The sequence below is a fragment of the Nomascus leucogenys genome, chromosome 16 (assembly GCF_006542625.1).
Source record: "Nomascus leucogenys isolate Asia chromosome 16, Asia_NLE_v1, whole genome shotgun sequence".
In the NCBI taxonomy this organism is placed as follows: domain Eukaryota; kingdom Metazoa; phylum Chordata; class Mammalia; order Primates; family Hylobatidae; genus Nomascus; species Nomascus leucogenys.
Genome location: NC_044396.1, coordinates 61633457 through 61655429, shown reverse-complemented (window position 1 = coordinate 61655429; position 21973 = coordinate 61633457). Strand labels below are relative to the sequence as shown.

Here is a 21973-nt window from a genome sequence, read left to right as displayed (position 1 = left end):
ACATATTAAATCTACTCTTAAGCTAGACTAAATATTATCTGAAACAAGGCAAAATATAGCATTCTGATGTCTATAATTTATTGACCAGAGTGTTACAGAATGCTTTGTTCGTTAAAAGCAATTATAATTGTCTCTATTTGTGGCTATGTATGTGAGGATCCAAAATAGTGCACCCACCTGTTCTAAGGGGAGTAAGGTCTGTGTAGTTGGCCCAACAGCTGCTGAACAGAATTGTTGTATTTCCACTAAGGCCATTGACTTGGTTATTATTGGAGTCCTTGAGTATGGCCCTCAAAGTTAGTGCAGTAATTCCAACTGATACACAGTTACCCTAAAAAAAAAGTAGATAATTATAACAATTGTCCTGTTTCCATGCTTTTAAAAATATATGCAAAACTTTATTTTCAAAAATGCCTCATTATAAATTGAAAATCTGCAGAAGCTGCCTATTCCACACGAAGAGTTCATAAACCTGAGCAGCAGAAGTTCATTTAACATAAACATTTTTAAGACATTACAAGATGATATCCTTGGATATTAGTCCAACTTATAAAGGGGCTGTGTGATCCTCAGGCTGCCAGCACACCAGGATGAGTGAAATTGGCTTATCCTTCAGAATTTGTAGCTTAATTCCTTCACTTAAGTAAAATTTTGAGTTATGACTTACGTCAGAATCTGTTGCCTTTACCGAAGGCTGCTGAGGAAACGGCTGTCCCGGCTGTGCTGCCACCGGCTGAGTGATCACTAAGAGTGAGGACACAAAGGCCACGTGATGAACAGGCAATGCAGACCTTTCAACTGGCTGGGAAGTTACCTGTGAATGCATGAGGGATGAACTGGTTTCTACATGATAAACTACACTCAGCAGCAAACTCATTTTAGCCAGGCTGAGTATAATATATTCATTATTTATTTTAGAATATGTTCAATATTTAAAATTAATATAATTACAATATTTCCGCCATTAAATTTATGAAGCATTGTTATAAATATGCAAAGCAAAGCAAATTTGGAACCAATGCACAACTTTTGGAAGATATGCTCCTTTGTTCAAACAACTTTATTATTATTTTAGCAAGCCCATAAAAAGTCAACAATAAATAGGAAAGACATGCCTGCTAAATTATTGTTTTGAAATAGAAACAGAGTTAAAATAAGAAATAAGTAATTATATTTTAAGTCCCAAAAAATGCATTTTTTTCTAGTTGCATTTTCTTACCTTAATCCACCCAGAATCACTTGGGCTGGGGAGGGGATTAGTAATAGACATGGACGAAATGTTAAATCCAAGGATACTACTGATTTTTCCTAAAATTACAGCTTGTCCAAGAGAACCAGCAATTTCCTGGAGTTCAGATAATTGCATCTGACCTATAGGGAAACGGTATTATGACATTTGGATTATAAAAGTATAGAACTGTGAGAACACATGAGAGTTTTTTACTTTAGCTTTCTTTGCATTGCTCCATCACATTATAGAATTCTAAGGCTTTCTAGTCTTACCTGAGCGAAACACAACAGTCATATTAATGAGGGGAGGAAAAGGAAGAACTCAGGAGACTATATTTTAAGTTGGAATTAAAGGAAAAACAAAGGTAGATAAAACAGATACAAGAAAAATGAATGAAAACATATTGGGAGAATATATGTCTCTTAATTTAATACTTTCTCCTACCAATCTGTGTATCAATGAAGCATTATCATGCATTTCTATTAGCATGTGTCATTTTAAAAAATAAAGTGTTAATTTTGGAACGGAAGGATTGTTAGAATCGATCATATTATATGTACGTATTAATATATTAGTTGCTAAAGTTATTAAATTACTAACCAATTGTTACTTGCTTTGGACATTTGACAATTTTCAGTTCCTTTTAACACTACATATAGTTTCTGTTCCCCTTTTCTAGCATGGCAGGTCTGGGGTTTCCTCTTAAACCTTCTGCCCCCACAGTGCTCCTTGCCTTAAAAAGTGGTACCTTAATGCACCATATTCCTTTTTTCAGAAGCCTGGTAGTTTTACTTAATCCGTGCTCCTTCACCTCTCCACTACACCACAGCTAATCCATTACCAATTTCTAACTCTCTCTGTCCCCATTGTTAAAATCCTAATTAAAGCCACATCAGCAGGGTTACTAAAACCACTTTTAAACTGGCCCTCTGGAGTCAGACTGATCTTTTAAGAAACAACTGTTAACCAGGGTAACGTTTTGGTGTATTGCAGGCCTTGCTAACCCCTTGTTCCTAGGCATCCTGTACCTTCTATATCCAGAGTCATGCCTTGAGGAATCAAATCACTGAGTTTCTTCTATTAAAGTTAAGCCATAAGGCTTAGAGTGCTCAGGGAGAAGGAGGTAACGTCTTGGGCCAACAGGTCTGACATGACACTATGAACCCCACAGTCCTAAGCTATTTCAGTCCTTGTCAGTTTAAAAGGACTCTTTTGGATGACTCGGACTCTTTTGGAAAAAGGCTCAGTCTTTCAGATTCCTCCTTCTCCTCATACTTCCTCCAGAAACAGCCTTCTCCAAGGAGGCCTCCCAAGTCTGAGGGCTTGTATATCTAGCTGTAGCAGTACAGAACTGCTTCAGGTCCATGCACTACTATTACTACTTTGTCTTCACTGGTTTTTGGCATGGACTGAAAAGTCTGATGCGGTCTGCACTGTTAACAGGTTCTCGCTGACCGTTCGACATGTGAGGGCATTCATTTCTGCTGATTGCCATCTCGAAACCAAAGACCTCAACTTGAAGTCCTCTTATTCCTGGCTGCAGGACTCTGTCTGCTCATAAACGCCTTTAATACATAGGTAACCCCTTTCTAGGACATCTGGGAATTTCTGGATATCCTGATACTATATAAAAGCTATAAGGAGCCAGGAATACAACTACATGAACATCTTTCTTGCCACTTCTCAACATTTTGCTGTGATTCACCAAGTTGTAGGGTTCTTCTTGAGACTTGAAACACTATCCCAGTCTGTGTCTGGAAAACATGCCATTAGCCTGTCCTTCCCACCATCCCTAACTTCTGCATTCTTCAGTGGTCTTATACCTGTCTGGATAAATCTAACAAGCTAAAACTGCTTTAAGGGGATGGAAGTAGGAGGGATTGTATGTGGGGAAATGTATGTCACATATAAGAAATAAATCCCAGTTTCTTTGGATATCTAGTGGCTAGTGTGGTAAATTTTGGACCTCACGACACGTAAGGGCTCACCAGGGATTTCTAAGAGTAGGTGAGTAATCTGTATGTGTGCCGTGGGCCCTCTACAACTCCTAAAGTAACAGGCAAAGTCATGCTGAGTCCAAACCCTGAGCCTGTAAGTCCAAGTGAGTACAGAACTGACGAAGGAAAGTTAACTATGACTCTGGGCAGAGAACATCGTGGGAGATCTGGTTGCAACACAAGCCTATGCTTCCTACGCTCTTCTAACCAAGAGTTTATAAACGCCTCCCTCCATGCAGGCAAGCCTTCCCACAGGCTTATCCCCCAATGGAAGAAACTTCCGCCTGCTTAGCTGTTAGAATTCCAGAGTGATAATGTGGTAGGTGCATAGGGTCAATGCCTAGAAGCAAACCTCTTGGGAAAATGAGTGAAGATCTCTAGTGGCATAAAGTGAGAACTTCACCCAGTACCCAGGTTTACACAGAGCCTGGGAGTTTAATGACAAAGTGACTGAAGACAGGTAGATAGGGTAGATCCCAACCTAGTGGGGCTGCAGTTTATATACGTCTGGAGGATGTCTTTAGGAAAAGGAATGCAGAAAAATCATACCTTTGTAGCTTTCATAATAACATTCAGTGATTTGACCACATTATGAGGACCTCTCCTAAGGTATTGAAAGTGAAAGCCCCTCCCAGGACTTATATCAGTGAAGGGACTTGAAGCGTAAGCTTCATTAGCTGGATGGTAGATCTTCCTCTGACAGATACCTGCCTCTCCTATTCTTGGGGAGGGGTACACCTAGGTCAGAGTACTTGTGCTTGACCACTGAAGACAAAGGCATGGTTGCAGGTTAGCAGTGGGGGATGTTACTGCATGCCAGAAGACCAGGAAAGTTCAGTAGTACCTCAAGAGATACATATGTAGAGCAGAGAAGATGACCCACTCTGTACCAGAGGCTGTGAAGATAAGAAGATAACATGAGGACGGAGGCCAGGACAGTCCCTTGGTATTCAGACCCCAACTTGAAAGGAGCAGATGGATAGAGAAAATTTGAAGAGCTGAGCTTTACTCAAGTGCCCAAACTGAGTGACCCTAAGGAAATGATTTCAGCCAGCAGAGATTTCTCTGATGGGACAGTTGAGCTTATTTTTCATCTCTGATAAAAAATAGGAAGTGAGGGACACAGAGAGGGGATGATGGCTCGTGAGGACGATTCGCTCAGTCACAAGAAATAAAGACAGATTATGTACTTGCACATCTGCCCTTGTTGGGATGAATCTGTGACTGTACCGTGGAAATCTAACCCACCACTCTACTGCTCAGAATATCCAAGAATATTTACTCTTTTTCTTAAGAAAACATCCCCAGTCCTTCCTTTGACTTCCAAAGCTTTCCACATCTAGCACCTGTCTACTCTTCGGCTACAACTCCAGCAGCTTGTCCTTCCTGGCTCCTTCCATTCCAGACCAATTGGACCTGTTTCCTCTCTTCAAATGCACCAAACTCTCACCAACAGTTTCCATAGCCTGCACACTCTTTTTCCTCTGTCTTTTCATTGACTATCTTCATCCTTAATCTCTCATCTATAAGGTCACTTGCTTAAGTAGGTCTTCCCAGATCTTTTTATATTAATCAAATTCTTTTGTTGAATTTATTAATCATCACAATAACAAAACAGAGATTCAAATTCCTTCCAATTCTAGAAGAGTTTGGTAGTACAGGAGCAAAGAAGGAAAAAGGGTCTCTAGGCACTTAGAGGGTTCAGGATGTGGGGTTGATGGGACTTCCTGAGGCCTGACTCGCCAGGCCCTGATCAGGTTATTTATGGATATGGATTTGGTAATTGCATTCTTCCATCTCAAACACCTGTTATTCATACCTGTGGTGCCATTGCTTAAGAACTGAATAGGAGGGTCTCCAATCTCTATTTCAATTATGAATCCCATGGATCTCTTCCTCCTCAGACTCTTCCCTCTTATTTTGCTGATACGGATTTTGTCACTTGGTATCTTTAGGAACAAGGCAAGATTTCTAACCAGATTGTGAGAGGTGTAAAAGTCATCTTCTGTTGCAGCAGGTAATTGGAAAGAAACAAATATCACTGTGGCAGTGTGAATTTCAACAGGTATAGTTCCTTTAACCAAAAGATAAAGCATCTGGTAGGTTCTATCAAAGTAGTTTTCACCAAGGACAGTGGAATCCAGGTTAGGAAGGAATTGGTCTATGAAGGAAAAAAGACAGAACATCACAGCTAAGTACTTAATGTTTGTTTGAATTTAAAAAATCCCCCCAAATTCAACTTTATCATTCTTTCATAAGAAAGCATACCTTTTTAAAAACAAAAACACTTATAGAACTGACTTGCGAAATTAAAGCCACTCCTTTAAAAAATACCACAAATAATCATTACACATTAAGTTTGTTTTTTAAAAAATTAGCTATATAGACACAGTATAAGTGAGAAACAAATCGAGTTACGATCCCAGGAGCCTATACTGTAGTTGAAACACTATTCACATGCTCATAATTTTAAAGCCTTGACTGAAGGCATTTGGTAATTTAAAAATATAAATTTAACTTTACTAGCTATCTAATTTATACAGTGCTATATGCCAACTCTTAAAAGAGCATTTACAATTCAGTGTTTCTATTTTAACTAAGGACAAAACTGTGTAATAAAAATGAAGTATATATTAAAACATCTCAGAAGAATCTTATACCAACTAAACAGGCTTACATTTCAGCCTGAAAAATGTTTGGTTAATGCAAAACAAATTCTGCTAGGGAACTGAATTTTACAAAAGTGATTGAGATCATTATAATGAATGAATATATGTATGATTTTATGGCAGAGTATCAACAATTTCTAAGAGCTAATAAACCCACTAACACATATTCAGCCCAGAAACTGAATTGTGTAATAGTGGTGGAATGAGATATGTAGCTTCTTACCACATTTCATTGTGAGGCTTACTAGGAAAAAGAAATTAAAATTTTAGGAAGAAGAAGGAATTTCACAGTAATGAAAGGAGCAGAGACAAATATCATAAAACATTTGAGTAACTCCAAAAATATGTATAGGTTCATAACACAGGGATATTATTTTGCATGCCAAGTGCCAAAGCAAAACGTTCACTTAAAAGCAACACTGTTTCAGAAAAACACCACTACCACTACCATAAAACACGTATTTATCTGTAAGAGGGCAGTGGTGGAGTTGTTTTCTGGCTCTTCAGCACCTACATTATCAATTGTTTACATTACATTCTGTCTGTGGAGAACAAAATAATATCCCTGTGTTATGGATCTATACATATTTTGGGGTTTTGGAAATGTTTTATTAATATCTATGTCTCTGCTTTTTTCATTACTGTGAAATGCCCTCCTCCTTCTAAAATTTTAATTTCTTTTTCCTAATATGCCTCACAATGAAAAGTGGTGAGAAGCTAAATGCCTTATTCCACTATTAATTATATAATTCAGCATTTGTCTGGGCTTAATATATGTTAGTCAAACTCTCTGCCTATGAAGATAGTTCCTATTTTCCTGACTCTGAATGATATTGTGCTTGGTACCATATGTGTTATTTGAAAAGAGTGAACAATTTATTAAAATTAAGCTATAAATGCCATTTTATTCATGACACAACTATTTATATATAAAAAGTAGTAACGCTGACTCTCTTAATTTAAAAGAAGGAAATATAACATAATGGTTAAGTGCATGGGTTTTACAGCTAGACTGTTTTTGAGTTCTTGCTGTGCACCATACCAGCTTGAGACTGCTATGGACTGAGTTGTGTCCCCAAATTTTACATGTTGAAGCCCTAATCTTCAAGGCGATGATATTTGGAGATGAGAACCTTTGGGAGGAAATAGGGTTTAGATGAGATTGTGAAGGGGGAGACCTCATGATGGAATTAGTGCCCTTCTAAAAGGAGACACCAGGTAGCTTGCTTGCACTCTCTCAGCCATGTCAGGACACAGCAAGAAAGTGGCCATCTGCAAGCCGAGCAAAGAACCCTCAGCAGAACATGACCATCATGGCACCCTGATCTCAGCCTTTCAGAGATCCAGAGAAAATAAATTTCTGTTGTTTGAGCCACTCAATCTGTGGTATTTTGTTATGGCAGACTGAACTAAGACCACTATCTTGGCAAATTACTTCCTGTGTCTCAATCTACGCATCTGTGCCTACCTCATAGAGTTACTATGATGTAGTAACAATGAGTTACATATAAAGCATGTAGAGCTGTGCCTGAAATATAGTAATGTCTCTGGAAACATTAGCAATTCACGTGATTAGTAGGAATACGACTCCTCCTATAAATGGTAAAGCAAACAGATTACCCATTCATATTTTCAAGTCTAGCTCATATTATGATCTACCACACACATCTATATAATGGTTAGCTAAGAATATGGATCACATCAGAAAATGACGATGAGTAGCCCATGTGGAATGGAATGTATGCTACTGGCCTCATTAGAACCCTGTTTAACAAAAAGACTTACATAATAAGAGATAAATCCTTGTTTTACAAATATCGGTCAATGAATAAGTTTAGCCTCTTCCATATGTTTCATTTAACAAAAGTTTGTTTTATCATATTTACTTCACAACCTTCAGTTGATGTTATATTAGCTTTCTTGGCAATAATTCTTATGACTGCCAATTAATTTAGGCTCTAACCTCTATGAAATAGAAGTAAAGCCAAGATAAGGTGAAACTTTTAAGCAAAATCTCTTCTAGACATAGGAAGAACTGAACTCAATATATGCAGAATGAAAACATTCTTAGGAAGCAAAAGAATGTCCCTGATAAACAAAAACTCATATCTGCATGTGCACAGATAAATAAGTTCCATTAGGAGTACTCTTTCAAGACACTCATGTTACAAATCAACACATCTTAGTATTTGGTGGACTACGGCTAAAAACTTGTTTTCTTCTGCATCATCAATAGGTAAGGAATTAAAAATACTAATAATCAGACACTTAAAATATTATAAATAAGTACATATTCCATGTGTACTGTATTTTTCTGAGAAAATACCTTTGTACAGATGGTTATTAAGTTCACAGTATTTCTGCTGGGCATTCCATATTGTAGTTTTTGGACAGACCAATAAGTTGTTCACATAGACATCCAAACGTTGAAGTGTGGAAAAGAAAATTCCTACTAGAACAGCCTATTAAAGAGAAAAAAGTTTTAAGAAAGCAACAAAACGGAATATTTATAATTTAGCACTTAAACCGTCCTTCAATATTGTATACTTTCTGCAAACTATTAAAACTAAGTTTTATGGATTTGGGATAAGGGATGAACTAAAATTTTAAAATGGGCTTACATTCAACCATTCATACAGATAGTACAACTTAACCCTTAATTGACTATTCTTAGTAGAAAAGTACAAGAGAAATTATTAGAGGAGTATCTCTAAGTTTAAAAAAAGGTTCATTTAAAAGACAACAAAGAACAATACAGGCTTTCAATATCAGGAGCAGGGAAAGAGGGACTCAGCTATACTCTATATAATGCAGCCACACAAAATTAGGTACTTAATGTTGGAAAAAAATGCTTATCTCTGAGAAAAATTTGGTAGGAAGACTAATAAATGTCAAAATAGCTATCCTCTCTGATTCAATTTTATTCATTTTTCATGTTTATATTGCTTACATTTCATGCTCTCAGCTATGATCATAAAGAGACTGGCTTTTCCAAGAGCAGGGAAGGATTAATATGGAGTTTAATAAGCTATACATAGTTCTGGAATCTTCTTTGGATATTGTCTTCAGAGGCTTGGAATATTAACAGTCACATTACTTTGTAGTAACCATTCTCATTTTTAGAGTTAAAATATTCTCTTCTAATTTTTTACAAAAGAAAATTTTGAGTTCCTATTTCAGCCATGTGGTATTCTAAGTGCTGGCAGAGCCACTGGCTTCTCTGAGCTTAAATTCGAGAGTGATGAAAGACAAAAAATAGAAATAATAAAAGGTAAAGTAGGAAACATGTTAGATGGTGATGAATCCTGTGGAGAAAAGAAAAAAGTAAATCAGGGTGCATGTAACTTGGGAGAGCCAAGCAAGGAGGCGTGATCTTGGAGTCCTATTGAGAAAGTGGAATCTGAGGAGATGGGAACTTTAGCCACTTAGGGAAGAATGTTTTAGACTGAGGCAACATCAGAAACATAGGCCCGGGGGGGTAGCATGTTTGGTGTCCATAGGAACAGCAAGGAGCTCAGTGGGGCTGGAGGAGTAGAAGAAGCCAGAGAGCTCAGGGATGGGAGAGATTCCCACAGGGCCTCACAGGCCATGGTGAGGATTCTGACTCTTGTACAGAGACCAATAGGGAAATTGTTAAAGGGTTTGGGGCATGGGAGAGACGTGATCTGACATATTTTCATGGTATCTGGCTACTAAGTTGAGAACAGACTATAGAAGGGCAAAGGTGGAAGTAGAAAGAGGAATTGGGAGGCAATTACCATGATCCAGGAAAGGCTCAAACTGGATAGTAGCAGTAGAGGTGGTGAGAAGTGGGCAGATTCTGGTATTTTGAAAGAGACTCAAAACAACTTGCAGATGGATTGGATGAGGAATGTGAGCAAAAGAGAGGAGTCCAGAGTGGTTCCAAGGTTTTGTCTGGAGCGAAGGGATGGAACTGCTGTCTCCTGGGAAGGGGCAGGTGCCTCCTTTCCTTACTCCTTTTTCTGCTTCACCTTATCAGCATTCTTTCTTCACATTAAACACCCTGGGACTTTAAAGTCTCATATTCTTAGAAAAGAAAATCTGAATGATGACACTACTAGTTAAACTCATACTCTTTTCATACTCATTAAATATAAATTTAATGATCCTGGCTGAGTTCAGTTTCTAGCAAAGACTTGACATTATTGAAGATATTAAAAATAACATGCTGCAGTCTCTGAAGTAAATTCCAAAGGTGTATTTCTGATATATATAAGTAATAGCAGCATTGAAGAATAAGTATATAATTCCAAGTGATAAGTTTTGGATATACATTATTTTTATGTAAAAATTTAGGTTTGCCTCATGTATGGAGCACCAGAATCAAGTGCATATGGCAAGGGGATGATGGTGATGCTTGGTACTTGTAACTTCAGGTTGATGAAAACTGTCTAGGCTAACAATAATTTCAGTGGTACCCTGATGCATCCTTGGAAATGAGCTGTAAGGCTGACAATGTTAGAACAGGGGAGGAGGTATAAGCCTTAGCAGATAGAAATAACATGCAAATAATCAACAGCAATTACTCTTAAGACATCTTACCCTACCTTGTTATGATCAACATTAAGCAACATCAGTCGAAGATTCTGAGGACTGGTGCCAGTGAAGTAAACTTCATAAGATTTGTTCAGAGCCACAATGCTGTGAAACAGGGACACCCTTCTCTGGCATGTATATCCAGCACACCAGCCATGATCCTGTGGGCCTAAATCCATGCAAAATGAAAGTGCATACTCCTATATCATGCATTTTATTAGTATAAAATCTGAAGAGTAATTGTATTAAAAATAAATTGCAGTGGTCAAGTTCAAATGCAAGTTCAGCATTTATACCTATTACCCATCCACCGTTACCCAGCCAGCTAAGCTATTTCTCAAACCTTGGCTTAAAAAGGAAGGCAGGGAAGAAACTTCTTCCTATCACCCTACTTATACACTGCCCAGGGCAAGAAGGGTACATTAATGTATTAATAAGAATTTGTATTGGAAGGTCACTGAGAGAAATAGTAGATTTCCATATATCTCTACTTTAATGATAATATTCAAGCCTAGGCCACATGGTGAGGAAGAAAATGCTTGATCCTTTCTCCTCCCTACCAAATATAAGCTTGAGTGGGAATTGAACTTTCTCAGGCTCTTTGTTAGAAAATGTACTATAATAGAGTTAATTTGTTAACAATAGGCTCTGTACCTGGAAAACATTGACATTTGAATGCCTGAACCATTGATTCATTAATTTGTTCTTTCACTCATGCACTTGTTTTTTAAAAATAGTTAATTTGTAAATTCAACAAACACATTCGTCTAATCAACTAATTAATCTTCCTCCATTTTAATTTTAAGAAATTTTTGTTGACAGTTATGACTATTAGAGTGTTGACATCATTAATGAACTGAAGCCACCTAAGAAATAACACTCTATCAAACCCTCTAGAAAGCCAAGAGATAGTGAATGCTTTTCTACCTGAATCCAAACATTTTCTGAGCAGGTTTAAAATGACTTTTATAACAAACTTCTCTATTTCACTTAAAGTGGCTGAGCTTATACATATAAAAAACATTGAGTGAAATATGGAATGAATTGTATTGATGTATTTATTCATTAGGTTTTCTGAATTTCCTAGCTTACTTGGAAGTATTATCAATATTTATAACTACACTTCAATCAAATTTTAAATCAATATAAACTTCTAAAGTTCATGTAGAGCCTAATCTTTTCCTTAGCATACAAAATATAAATCCTACTTTTAAATATAATTTCTTTGTGGGTTTTGAAAACAAACATAAAGAAATATCTATGTATAACATAAAAATTTAGAGACAAAAGTCATATTTTTAAAATAAAATTTAATATTAATATTCAAAAGGAAACTTCAGTGATTTTCTGTAACTTTTATCTTGGGGAATTTTTTCCCATCTAGTATAGCACATCTCAAGCTTCAGTGATTCTTCTAACACCTTCATGATTTTTCTGTGCTGCTATCATTTACATAAGACTTCTTTAAATTGATAGTCACTTTTTAAAATTTAAATTCATATTGAAGAAATATGTCTTGTCATTATCATAAATGGAAAACTTGTATTGCTTGCCAGAAAAGAGAAATGTAAAAATAAGACAATGAAATCTTTTTCACCATATAAAACAGAGCTATTTGGAAAGATCTCTTCTATTACTCCATTATTCATTGACAGTTCTGAAGTTGTTCTCATGATCTCTACTTCATACAATCTGAAAAGCAGCATCTAAAATTGGGTTAACTGCAGGTCACAGAAACCAGGCATAGCACACATTGGGGTGGGAGAAGTGAGGAGAGCCCTAAAATCATGAAACTTTGGAATACTCCTGATTTAGTTCATTCTGTTCTTGTAAACAAGTTTTTAAAGCATTTATATTTTATCGATTTCTAGAATATTTTAGTATATGTTATGACACTACAAGGGCACATAAATCTATCTAATCCAAGCTATGTACACTTTCAGCACATAAAAGATCCTAATCTAAGCCTGTTTAGGGACTAAGTTTTGAGCCCCTGGTGTCATATCAAGGATATACAATGAATTCCTGTCCTGTGTTTTCAGTACCTTTTAGAAGTTCATCTTATTCAAAAAGCCTTGGTCTCCTAAGCTGATCTGCATCCTCATGGAGGCCATTACCTTCCTTCTCTGCTACAGCCTCCTAAGACCAGAATGGAAGAAACCTGATGCTAGAGCTTGACCAGCTGGTCTTGACAGTCGAAGGAATTACAGATGAAAAAACATGTTGATAGCAAGATAAGTCTTCCAAAGATTCATGAGCATAAAACATGAGCAGGCTGAGAATACTGCTTGTCAGGTATTCCAAATAACACATTATCAGTTTTTAATATATATTAGGTGAATTGTATTTTTTGGAGATACTTGGACCATTTTTTTTCTTTAAAATATTTATACCACCTTATCAATAAAGTATGAACCTTACTCCAGAAATAACTTTTCCCCTACTTCTTGCTCTCCTCTCCATCCCTCTTCCCCTCCTTCTTTTTATTTTAATGCCCAATTTTAAATAACTGTCCTTGCTTTCCTGGATGAGGTACTGCAAGATCAAGTCTCTCCCCTGCACATTGCTCATTCTTACAAATGGAAGGCAAACAAGGCCTGATGTTTGCTAGTTGTGTGGGGTAAATAATTTATGAGATGGCTTCATGCATTTAATAACAAGCAAATGTTTTGAGTAACTGTAGTTTACGCATATTGAATACCTACCATTAATGAGATCAACATAACCATTGCCCATTATAGCCACTGGGGAAAGTCTTCGAGTTTCTGTGTCAGGATCCAGACTTTCAATAACCATCATTGCATATTCCATCCCGAAGCACTGATAGCTCTGCCACTCTGGAAGGTACTTACAGGTTGAATCTCTAATAATTCCTAGAAACATATGTATATACATTTTAGCAATAATACAGAATCTCTTTGCAAAAAAATCCTCATAACATCTTTTTCTTGTTATACTAGTTTAAGAAGTAGAAAATATAAGTTATTGGTTGAGTAGATAAGTAATTAAAAATGAAATATTTTGTTTCATGAGTTTAAGGCCTAACTACAGAATAAGAAAGATCCAACAAACCTTTATGAGGTGCTTTCTCAGTGACAGGAATTCTACTTCCATTCAAGAATGTGAGCATCGCCTTAGGAATTCTGTAGTCTCCAATTCCTACTTGGCTGTTTCCATCCCATTCATATTCTGCTTGAGGTATCACAGAACCAGCATTCCCCAGAAAGGAGCCATCTATGTCTCTAAGAAAAGATTTCCTCTTGGCATCACAAACCATGTCTACACAGTCAGATGGATTGACCTTACTGTGGAGAAAAGTTGAATTATTCAGTTCATTGTTTCTAGAGAGCAATATGAATATACTTGAATGTTTACTTAGAGGGTATCCAAAAAAATTGATCTATTGAATATTATTTCAGAGAGATTTCAAAGTGGGACCAAGTAGCCTATGTAATTTGCATTATAATGAGGTCTGCTTTTCCATTGTGTTGATTTGGTCTATGATTATGAATTCATTAACATTTCAAAACGACAAGTCATACCTGTGGGATATGAAATCAGAATTCCACTTTTCTATTGTATATATTGTTGAATGACAGATTTCTTATTTGTGAATTGTTCACAACATACTAACATTGCTCCAGAGAGTAGGTGAATGATTACTGTTGTACAGGACATATAAAATCCCTGTGTTGGCAGGGAAATCTTTATTATTATTTCCTTTCCTTCTTGTTTTTAAAAATTATGAAAGTATTGCTTACTATAAAATAATCTAAAGATTTATTAAAAGCTCAATCCCTATCACCTTCCTATACTAAGCTTTTAGGCTCATCACCAATTGCAGATTAGTATATATTCTTATAGACCTTTGCTTATGGATATATGGATATACTTGGATTGTGTTTATTATGCTACATATTTTAGTAACCATTCTATAGATAAAAGTAAGAGGTAAGATAAACTCATCATGCAGTTCAAATGTCGATGGTATTTTGGCCTCGTCTTGAGTTACCTGGAGTGTTGATTGATTGTTACCTGATTATAATAATAAAACAGCTACTTAATGTGTAAGGTACTATACATTCAAATGGTATGCATACAATATACTCATAGAATACCATGATATATGCCATGGGCAGAGTTATAGTAACAAAATAATAGTGGACAGCTCAGATCTATTAAATAGTATGTAGAATAGCTCTCCCTTTTTGCTATGAGAAAGAAATGAAGCCATTAATACAAGTTATTCCTTACATAATATACAAGTTTTAGAGAAGGATTTTAATAAATATTTTTGTAGTTCATGTGTTCGTTGTATTCAAGTATGTGCAATGCGCTTTTGTAAGCAAGTCTGTGAGTAGAATGCCCAGTGGCAGTCTTTTATGTTGTGGCTTTGGGCTCTTAGTCTAGGTTCCCAAGAAATAAAGCCTGATATGTGGATTTTTGTTCAAGTAAATTAGCAAAAGAATCCTCTCAAAAGGGGGAGAAGAGAAGTGGTTTATCCACTAGCTTTAATCTGATCCCAGGAAAACCTCTGGCATATGAACCTCACAGCAGAGTTGTTGCCACCTTAAGACAAAGCAGCCAGTCTTGTACTCCTGAATCAGTCAGTCATTTTACAGGGACTGCAGGGTGGTGGGAGGGAACACTTTGGACTCCTACGGCTAGTTCTATTTGGCTACGAGCAAAGTTCTGAAAAGCCATGGGTTGTTATTGGCCAACACTGAGAACATTTGGGGGCTGGGTACACTGCCTCGTAAAGATCTGGGAGAGCACTGACGGCATCGCCTGCAAGCACAGAACTCAGAAAAATCATATTTGAAAACGTGGTATTTTCTTCAGGACTTAGAAACTAAAATTATATGTTGAATCTGAAAGATTCAGTGACAACTAAATAAGAGCTAATAACTGCCTACTGAGGAGGGGCTCCATTGAGCCCCCAAACACTGAATTCAACAATAATTAAATAAGTAAGTGTTGGGCTGTCAGCAAAGCAAAATCAGATGAAGTCAAACAATTTATGAAATATTACATTTATCTGAAGAGGTGCCTACTTTTTTTCTGAGACAGAGTCTCACTGTGTTGCCCAAGCTGGAGTGCAGTGGTGTGATCACAGCTGACTGCAGCCTCAACCTCCTGGGCTCAAGCAATCCTCTTGCCTCAGCCTCCTGAGTAGCTAGGACCACAGGTGCACACCACCACACCCCGCTAATTTTTATTTTTTAATTCTTTATAGAGATGGTATCTCCCTATGTTGCCCAGGCTGGCCTCAAACTCCTGGGCTCAAGCAATCCTCCTGCCTCAGCCTCCCAAAATTCTGAGATTACAGGCACTAGCCACAATGATCGGCTGAGATGCCTATTTAAATACAGAACATAATTCCTTTTCTCTTCCCCTAAGCTGAAAATGGTCAAAGATCAGTAATAAAATTTTTTCTGCCTCCAGTATTGTCTTATGTCTAAATTCCTGGTCTGTGCTTCTAATAAATGTAGGAATTATTAGATATATTATTCTATGACTTAGAATCTAAATGATCACTTCTGGAAATGTCCTGACACCAACTGACCTTTGTGATCAGATAATCATTGTTCTAAGTTTATGTGTATTTATAATCACAATGATTATAATGGCTGACATTTAATTTCCGAGCACATTTGGGGTGCCTGTGATAGGATATTTTGGAAGCAATAGGTAACCAGAAAGGATAAGAAAAAGGGAAGAAATAATAAGAGATATCTCTTATCCATTAATGACTGTTATTGGAGAAATGAACAAAAAAATTGTGTGTGTGGCTCTCGCCTGCAATCCCAGTGCTTTGGGAGGCCAAGGCAGAAAGAACCCTTGAGGCCAGGAGTTCAAGACCAGCCCGGGAAACACAGAAAGACCCTATCTCTACAAAAAAAAAAAAAAATTAATTAATTAAGCCAGACATAGTGGCTTGTGCTTGTAGTCTCAGCTTCTTGGGAGGCTGAGGTGGAAGTATTGCTTGAACTCAAGAGTTTGAGGCTGCAGTGAGCCATGATAGCACCACTGCACTCCAGCCTGAGTGGCAGAGGTATTTTCCAGGATGTCCTCAAACTCCTGGGCTCAAGCAATCCACTTGCTTCAACCTCCTGAGTAGCTAGAACTACAGGCACATTATGCCTGCTCTTAAATGGAAAGATATTAATGTATAACACACTTCAGACCCCATCTATAGCTTTCACATTTAACAATGATGATGTTATTGATGATTCACACACACAAAAAGCAATGGGAGAAAACATACATATTAAAGCCCAGTTTTAAAAACTCATCTGAGAACGTTCAGATTTACATTATTAAATGGTCTTAATTTTCATAATGCTCATTAAAGTATCATAAAAACTGGCAGTTATTTTAATATGCCAACTTTCTCAGATCTCGAGCAGGAGGAAGTGAGAATGAAAAACTATAAAGATAGAAAAACCACAATTTTTATGTATTTTACCTTATATCAGGCCTATGTATAAATATTTTTGATTGTTCAGTAGTATCAACCAGTTTTATATTCTTCACATGGATTGGATGCTGTAAATCCTCATTTAAAGGGTTAGTAATGAATATAACATTAGTTTCCCCTGAACAAACATTCTTAAATCCAACAAATGTTGAACCTAAAACATAAATAATAGATAAGTGATTATTTTCTGTAAAGAAAGTGATAAAATCAGAATTAATGCACATTCTGCCAAACACATCTTTTGTCACTACCTTAAACATGGAGCTCTTGCCTGATATGGTAAATAAGTCTACCACTATTTGTTGTAGCCTGTTGCCTCCCAATATCCATATCACTGGGTAATGATCTCCCATATTTTCTCCGGGCTTGGCCATGTAACTTGGTTTGGCCAATGGGACAATAGCAATCATGGCATAAACAGAGATCTGGAGAGTGCTTGCATATTGGAGCTTGCTCTTTCTTAGTGTTCCAGGGAATTCTGTGACTTCCAACATATGAGTAAGCCTGGGATACATGGGGCTCTATCACTCCTATCACCCCAGCTAATGGCCAGCACCAACTGTCAGCAAGCACCAACTCTCAGCAAGCACCAACCACCAGACATGGTAGTAAGGCTATCCTAGACTAACCAGCCTGTAGCCATCCTGTAAACTGACGGCACCTAATGGACAAGACCAGGTAAGACCAGCAGAAAAACCATCCAGCTGAACAAAGTCCAAATTGACAATCCACAGAATCATGAGATAAATGGTTGTTTAAAGTCTCTAAATTTGGGGGGTTGTTTGTTATCCAGCTAAGATAAATGAACCACTATTTTTCCCTTGGCTTCTTTGTATATGTTATGTGGCTAAAAGAGAAAATTGATTGGATCAAAAAACTTAATCTCCATTGTACTTAAAATCCAATAACTCTAAACAGAAAAGCAAAAGGTGACCTCTAAAATTCTTAAATCAGTTATGTTTTATCTATGCCCCTTCTTAATTATATTTTCTCCTAAGAAGAGTCTATATACAGGAATATGAACCTGTAGATGAGTATTAATAAAATATCACAGTAGCAGATGCTGTTTGTGCCCTGCCCAGATCTCCTTTACTGGGCCAGTGCACCCAACCCCTAGTTCCTCCTATAAGTATTGGCTGCGAACCACTCATAGCTGCAGTCTTCTGTTTTTTTGCTTTGTTTTGTTTGTTTTTGTCTTTATTTTTGTTTTTTGAGATGGAGTCTCTGTAGCCCAGGCTGGAGTCCAGTGGTATGATCATGGCTTCTTGCAACCTCTGCCTCCTGGGTTCAAGCAATTCTGCCTCAGCCTCCTGAGTAGCTGGGATTACAGGTGCCTGCCACCATGACTGGCTAATTTTTGTATTTTTTCGGTAGAGATGGGGTTTCACCATGTTGAGCAGGCTGGCCTCAAACTCCTGACCTCAATAATCCACTCACCTTGGCCTCCCAAAGTGCTGGAATTACAGGCGTGAACCACTGCACCTGGCCAGCTGCTGTCTTTTCTAAAGAATTGCCTTTAGCCACTTGAGAGTTCCCTCACCTGAGAGATTATGTACTTCCGTCCATTACCACAAGTAGCTATGCCTGACTGACAAGAGATATGGAAGAACCTTTTGCCTCAATGTGGGAAAAATATTTGGCACAATTTGTACTCCACAGCTCTCTGAAGTTTCAGGTAGAAGAAGCTGGACTTCAGCTGAGGTCATATCCTTGCTTAGCTCCTTCCTCTGCCCTATTCTAATACTTCTGTCACTCCCTTTCTCCTGAGAGCATACCTTCAATAAGCCACTTGCATAAGAATTCCATTTCTGCTTCTACTTTATTAATGCTTTGAAGAAAGAAAAGGAAACTATGGTGGTCATTCACACACTCAAAGCAAATCTCAGGATCTAAGTGTAAGATCAGAGGAACCTTACAACTTAAGAGATGGTTGGGTTCTGAGCCCTGCCAAATCCCCTACATCAAAGGCCCTGACAGAAACAAAGTGGGATGCTAAGTTAGATGGAGATATGTGGGAAGAGCCACTTGGACCTTGAAGTCTCAGAATGTGCTGAATGCTCTGGATGTGTATAAGTGGTATATTCCTTCTTATTAGAAAGTAACTTCCTGCTCTGCTTGCTTGAAATCATCAGGGACCTCAACAGAGCCTTACAAGACAAATCTTATCTTCCACAGGACCTGTTCCAAGGGAATTGTACACTAGTATGGCCAGTTCTAATACGTTGCTGGAATGACTTTTAGAAGCTTGGAAATAGTGATGACCCACATTAAGTAGAAACGCCCAAATTTCCATGACATGTTGTGAGAAAAATGCAGGTCAAAGGCTCAAAAATGGGAATATTGAAATTGGATGTATTATATTGGATGTATTATATAATTCCAATGCATTTCAGCCCAACTCAGAGGTGGCCTTGAATGAGTGTGGTGTGGTATGGTGTGGTGTGGGAAGATCTTTCCAATTAAGAGAAATTTGGGTAGTACACATGGTCACCTACTTTTTGTGGAGAGAGAACTGATCTAAGGTAAGGATAAATATGGACTCCTGGGTAGTGATGAGTGGCTTAGCTGGTTGGTAAGGGGCCTGGAAGGAAGTAGACTGGATGTTCAGGAAAAAACATGTGGATAGACCTGTCAAAATGGGTACAAAAGGCATGCTATTGCCCACCAAAAAGCATTCAATACAGAAGAGTACCTGAAAAACCAAATGGGCAGGATGATTTGTCCAACAAATAGTTAATCTCTGTCCTCAGCCACCCCAGCCCTTACAAAATCAGCTTATGAACTGAGTAGCCTTTTTGGTGAAGATGGAGGCTATGCATGGATCCAACAGCATGGACACCTTCTTTCCAATGTTAGTGGAGCTACTTCTACTACATAATGTCTGACCCAAATTGCCTGGCACAGAAATTAAAATGTAGTCTTTAGCATACTACCATTCCTCAGGAAATCAAATGATTACTTAAATTAAAGTTGGTGACATCAGATTTATTCCACCCTGGAAAAGGTAACAATTCATGCTGAGTAGTACTGACATGTATTCCTGGTGTGAGTTTTCCTTTCTTACAAGGCTTCAGTTAGCACCACCATACTAGGACTGACAAAGTGATCTAATGGCACGGGCTCCTGCATAACATCACCCCGGACTAAAGAACTCACGTTTGACAAAATAGGTACAGGGGTGAGCATAAGACAATGGGATCACAATGGAAGAATTGCTCCAATCATACAGTATAGCATCTGGAGAATGTCACCCCAAAAGACTGGTGGAATAGATTCTTGAAGGCACAGCTGAGGTGTCAACTTTGGAAATGACAACCTGCAAAAAATGTGTTATTAACCTAAAACAAAAGGCATTATATGGTGGTAAATATCAAAAATATAGAATACATGGGTGCTGGTACTGAAGGCAAGAAGTAGGAGTAACTGTTTTCACCATTATCCCTGGAAGTTCACTTGGGAAACTTGTGCTTCCAATACTATAATTTTAGGTTCTATGAGTCTGGAGGTCATAGTTCCCAGATGAGAAGTGCTTCAGCAGGACATACAGTAAGTGACTCAATAAAAATAAAGCTATACCTACCTCATGGTCACTTCAGGCTTCTCATCAGACAAAGAAAGCATTTACCATCTGGCAGAAGTAACTGATCCTGATCACCATGCAGAGGTAGGCCTATTCTATAGAATGAAGGCAGGATGCACTCACATGATCCACTGGGGTATATGCCCACTGTTAGTTGTAAAATGGCAAGTACAGAAGTCATGGCTTCATAAGGACACAGAAACCAGCGACTTTTTTTTTTCTTTTTTCTTTTTTTTTTTGAGACAGGGTTTTACTCTGTTGCCCAGCCTGGAGTACAGTTGTGTGATCTCGGCTCACTGCAACCTCTGCCTCCCAGTTTCAAGCAATTCTCCTCCCTCAGCCTTACAAGTAGCTGGGATTACAGGTGCCCACCACTATGCCCAGCTGATTTTTTTTTTTTGTATTTTTAGTAGAGTCGGGGTTTCACATGTTGGCCAGACTGGTCTCGAACTCCTGACCTCATGATTCATCCGCCTTGGCCTTCCAAAGGACTGGGATTACAGGCGTGAGCCACTGTGGACCAGGGGCCTATTTATAACAGGGATGAGGGTCTGAGCCATTCTACCAGGCAAGCCATCTTGACAAGCAGAAGTGTTAACCAAGGAAGACAGAAATTTAGAAAGGGTGATGGATGAGAGAGATGATGAGTATCATCTATGGTTTAGGGACCAGCTATGGCAGTGTGACCACAAACCCTCTTCTTAAATTTTTTCCCAGAAATTGTGACCATGCAGAATCTCGGAGAAATCATATATAACTTAATATAACTAAAAATGAAGAAAGCAAGTAGATCCCAGTGGTCCCAAGAGAGGACTAAAGTGGATACAGGCTGGTACACCCATCTCTCATCTCTTTGAATATTGGCTGTTAACAAATCTCCCTTTTCCCAGACAATTAGCTTAGCCAAAAAGGAGCCACATACACGGGAAATCAAGGTCATCCCCATAGGGGCAGCTGTAACCAAAAACTAACATGGGGATACAAATGACTCTCATCCCCCACCCACCTCGCCAAATGTGGGATCAACTCCATGGCAATTTTAACTTACACTCTAGAGTTTCCCAGTGGCATCAAGTGTAGCTGCCCTTCAGCTCATATCACATCCTTGCTTAGCAACTTCCCTTGCCCTGTTCTCTTCCTTCCCTTTCTACTAGGCGTTCCAAGAAGCCACTAATATAAAAGTCCTCATCTAAGGCTGTTTCTAGGGAATCTCAGTCAACCAACTTTTATATGTTATTTTAAAAGACTATATCATATGAAAGAATAATGGTTATTAATGTTATTTCAATAAATTTCAATTTTAAGGCTTCATTTCATAAGGGCAGTTTCATTGCCACATGATATTTATAATATTCTGGAGCACATTATGTATTAAAAGCCATATATGTTCAATTACAACCTATGTAGCATGTTATACAATTTCCTCCAAGGGTATCAGCATTGCAATTAACACTTAAA

The 21973-nt window shown here is 37.9% G+C and overlaps 1 protein-coding gene across 1 annotated transcript in view; it reads right to left on the bottom strand.

Moving 5' to 3' along the window:
- The window catches only part of PKHD1L1 (PKHD1 like 1), a 163575-nt gene that overhangs the window by 6689 nt on the left and 134913 nt on the right, over positions 1-21973 (bottom strand). The window contains exons 68-76 of the mRNA XM_003256116.4: positions 16924-17089; positions 13527-13759; positions 13160-13327; positions 10466-10623; positions 8224-8359; positions 5048-5389; positions 1220-1371; positions 668-814; positions 178-331 (exon numbers count right to left, since the gene is read on the bottom strand). Of these exons, the coding sequence (XP_003256164.2) occupies positions 178-331; positions 668-814; positions 1220-1371; positions 5048-5389; positions 8224-8359; positions 10466-10623; positions 13160-13327; positions 13527-13759; positions 16924-17089 (1656 nt within the window). The remainder of the gene's footprint in view (positions 1-177; positions 332-667; positions 815-1219; positions 1372-5047; positions 5390-8223; positions 8360-10465; positions 10624-13159; positions 13328-13526; positions 13760-16923; positions 17090-21973) is intronic.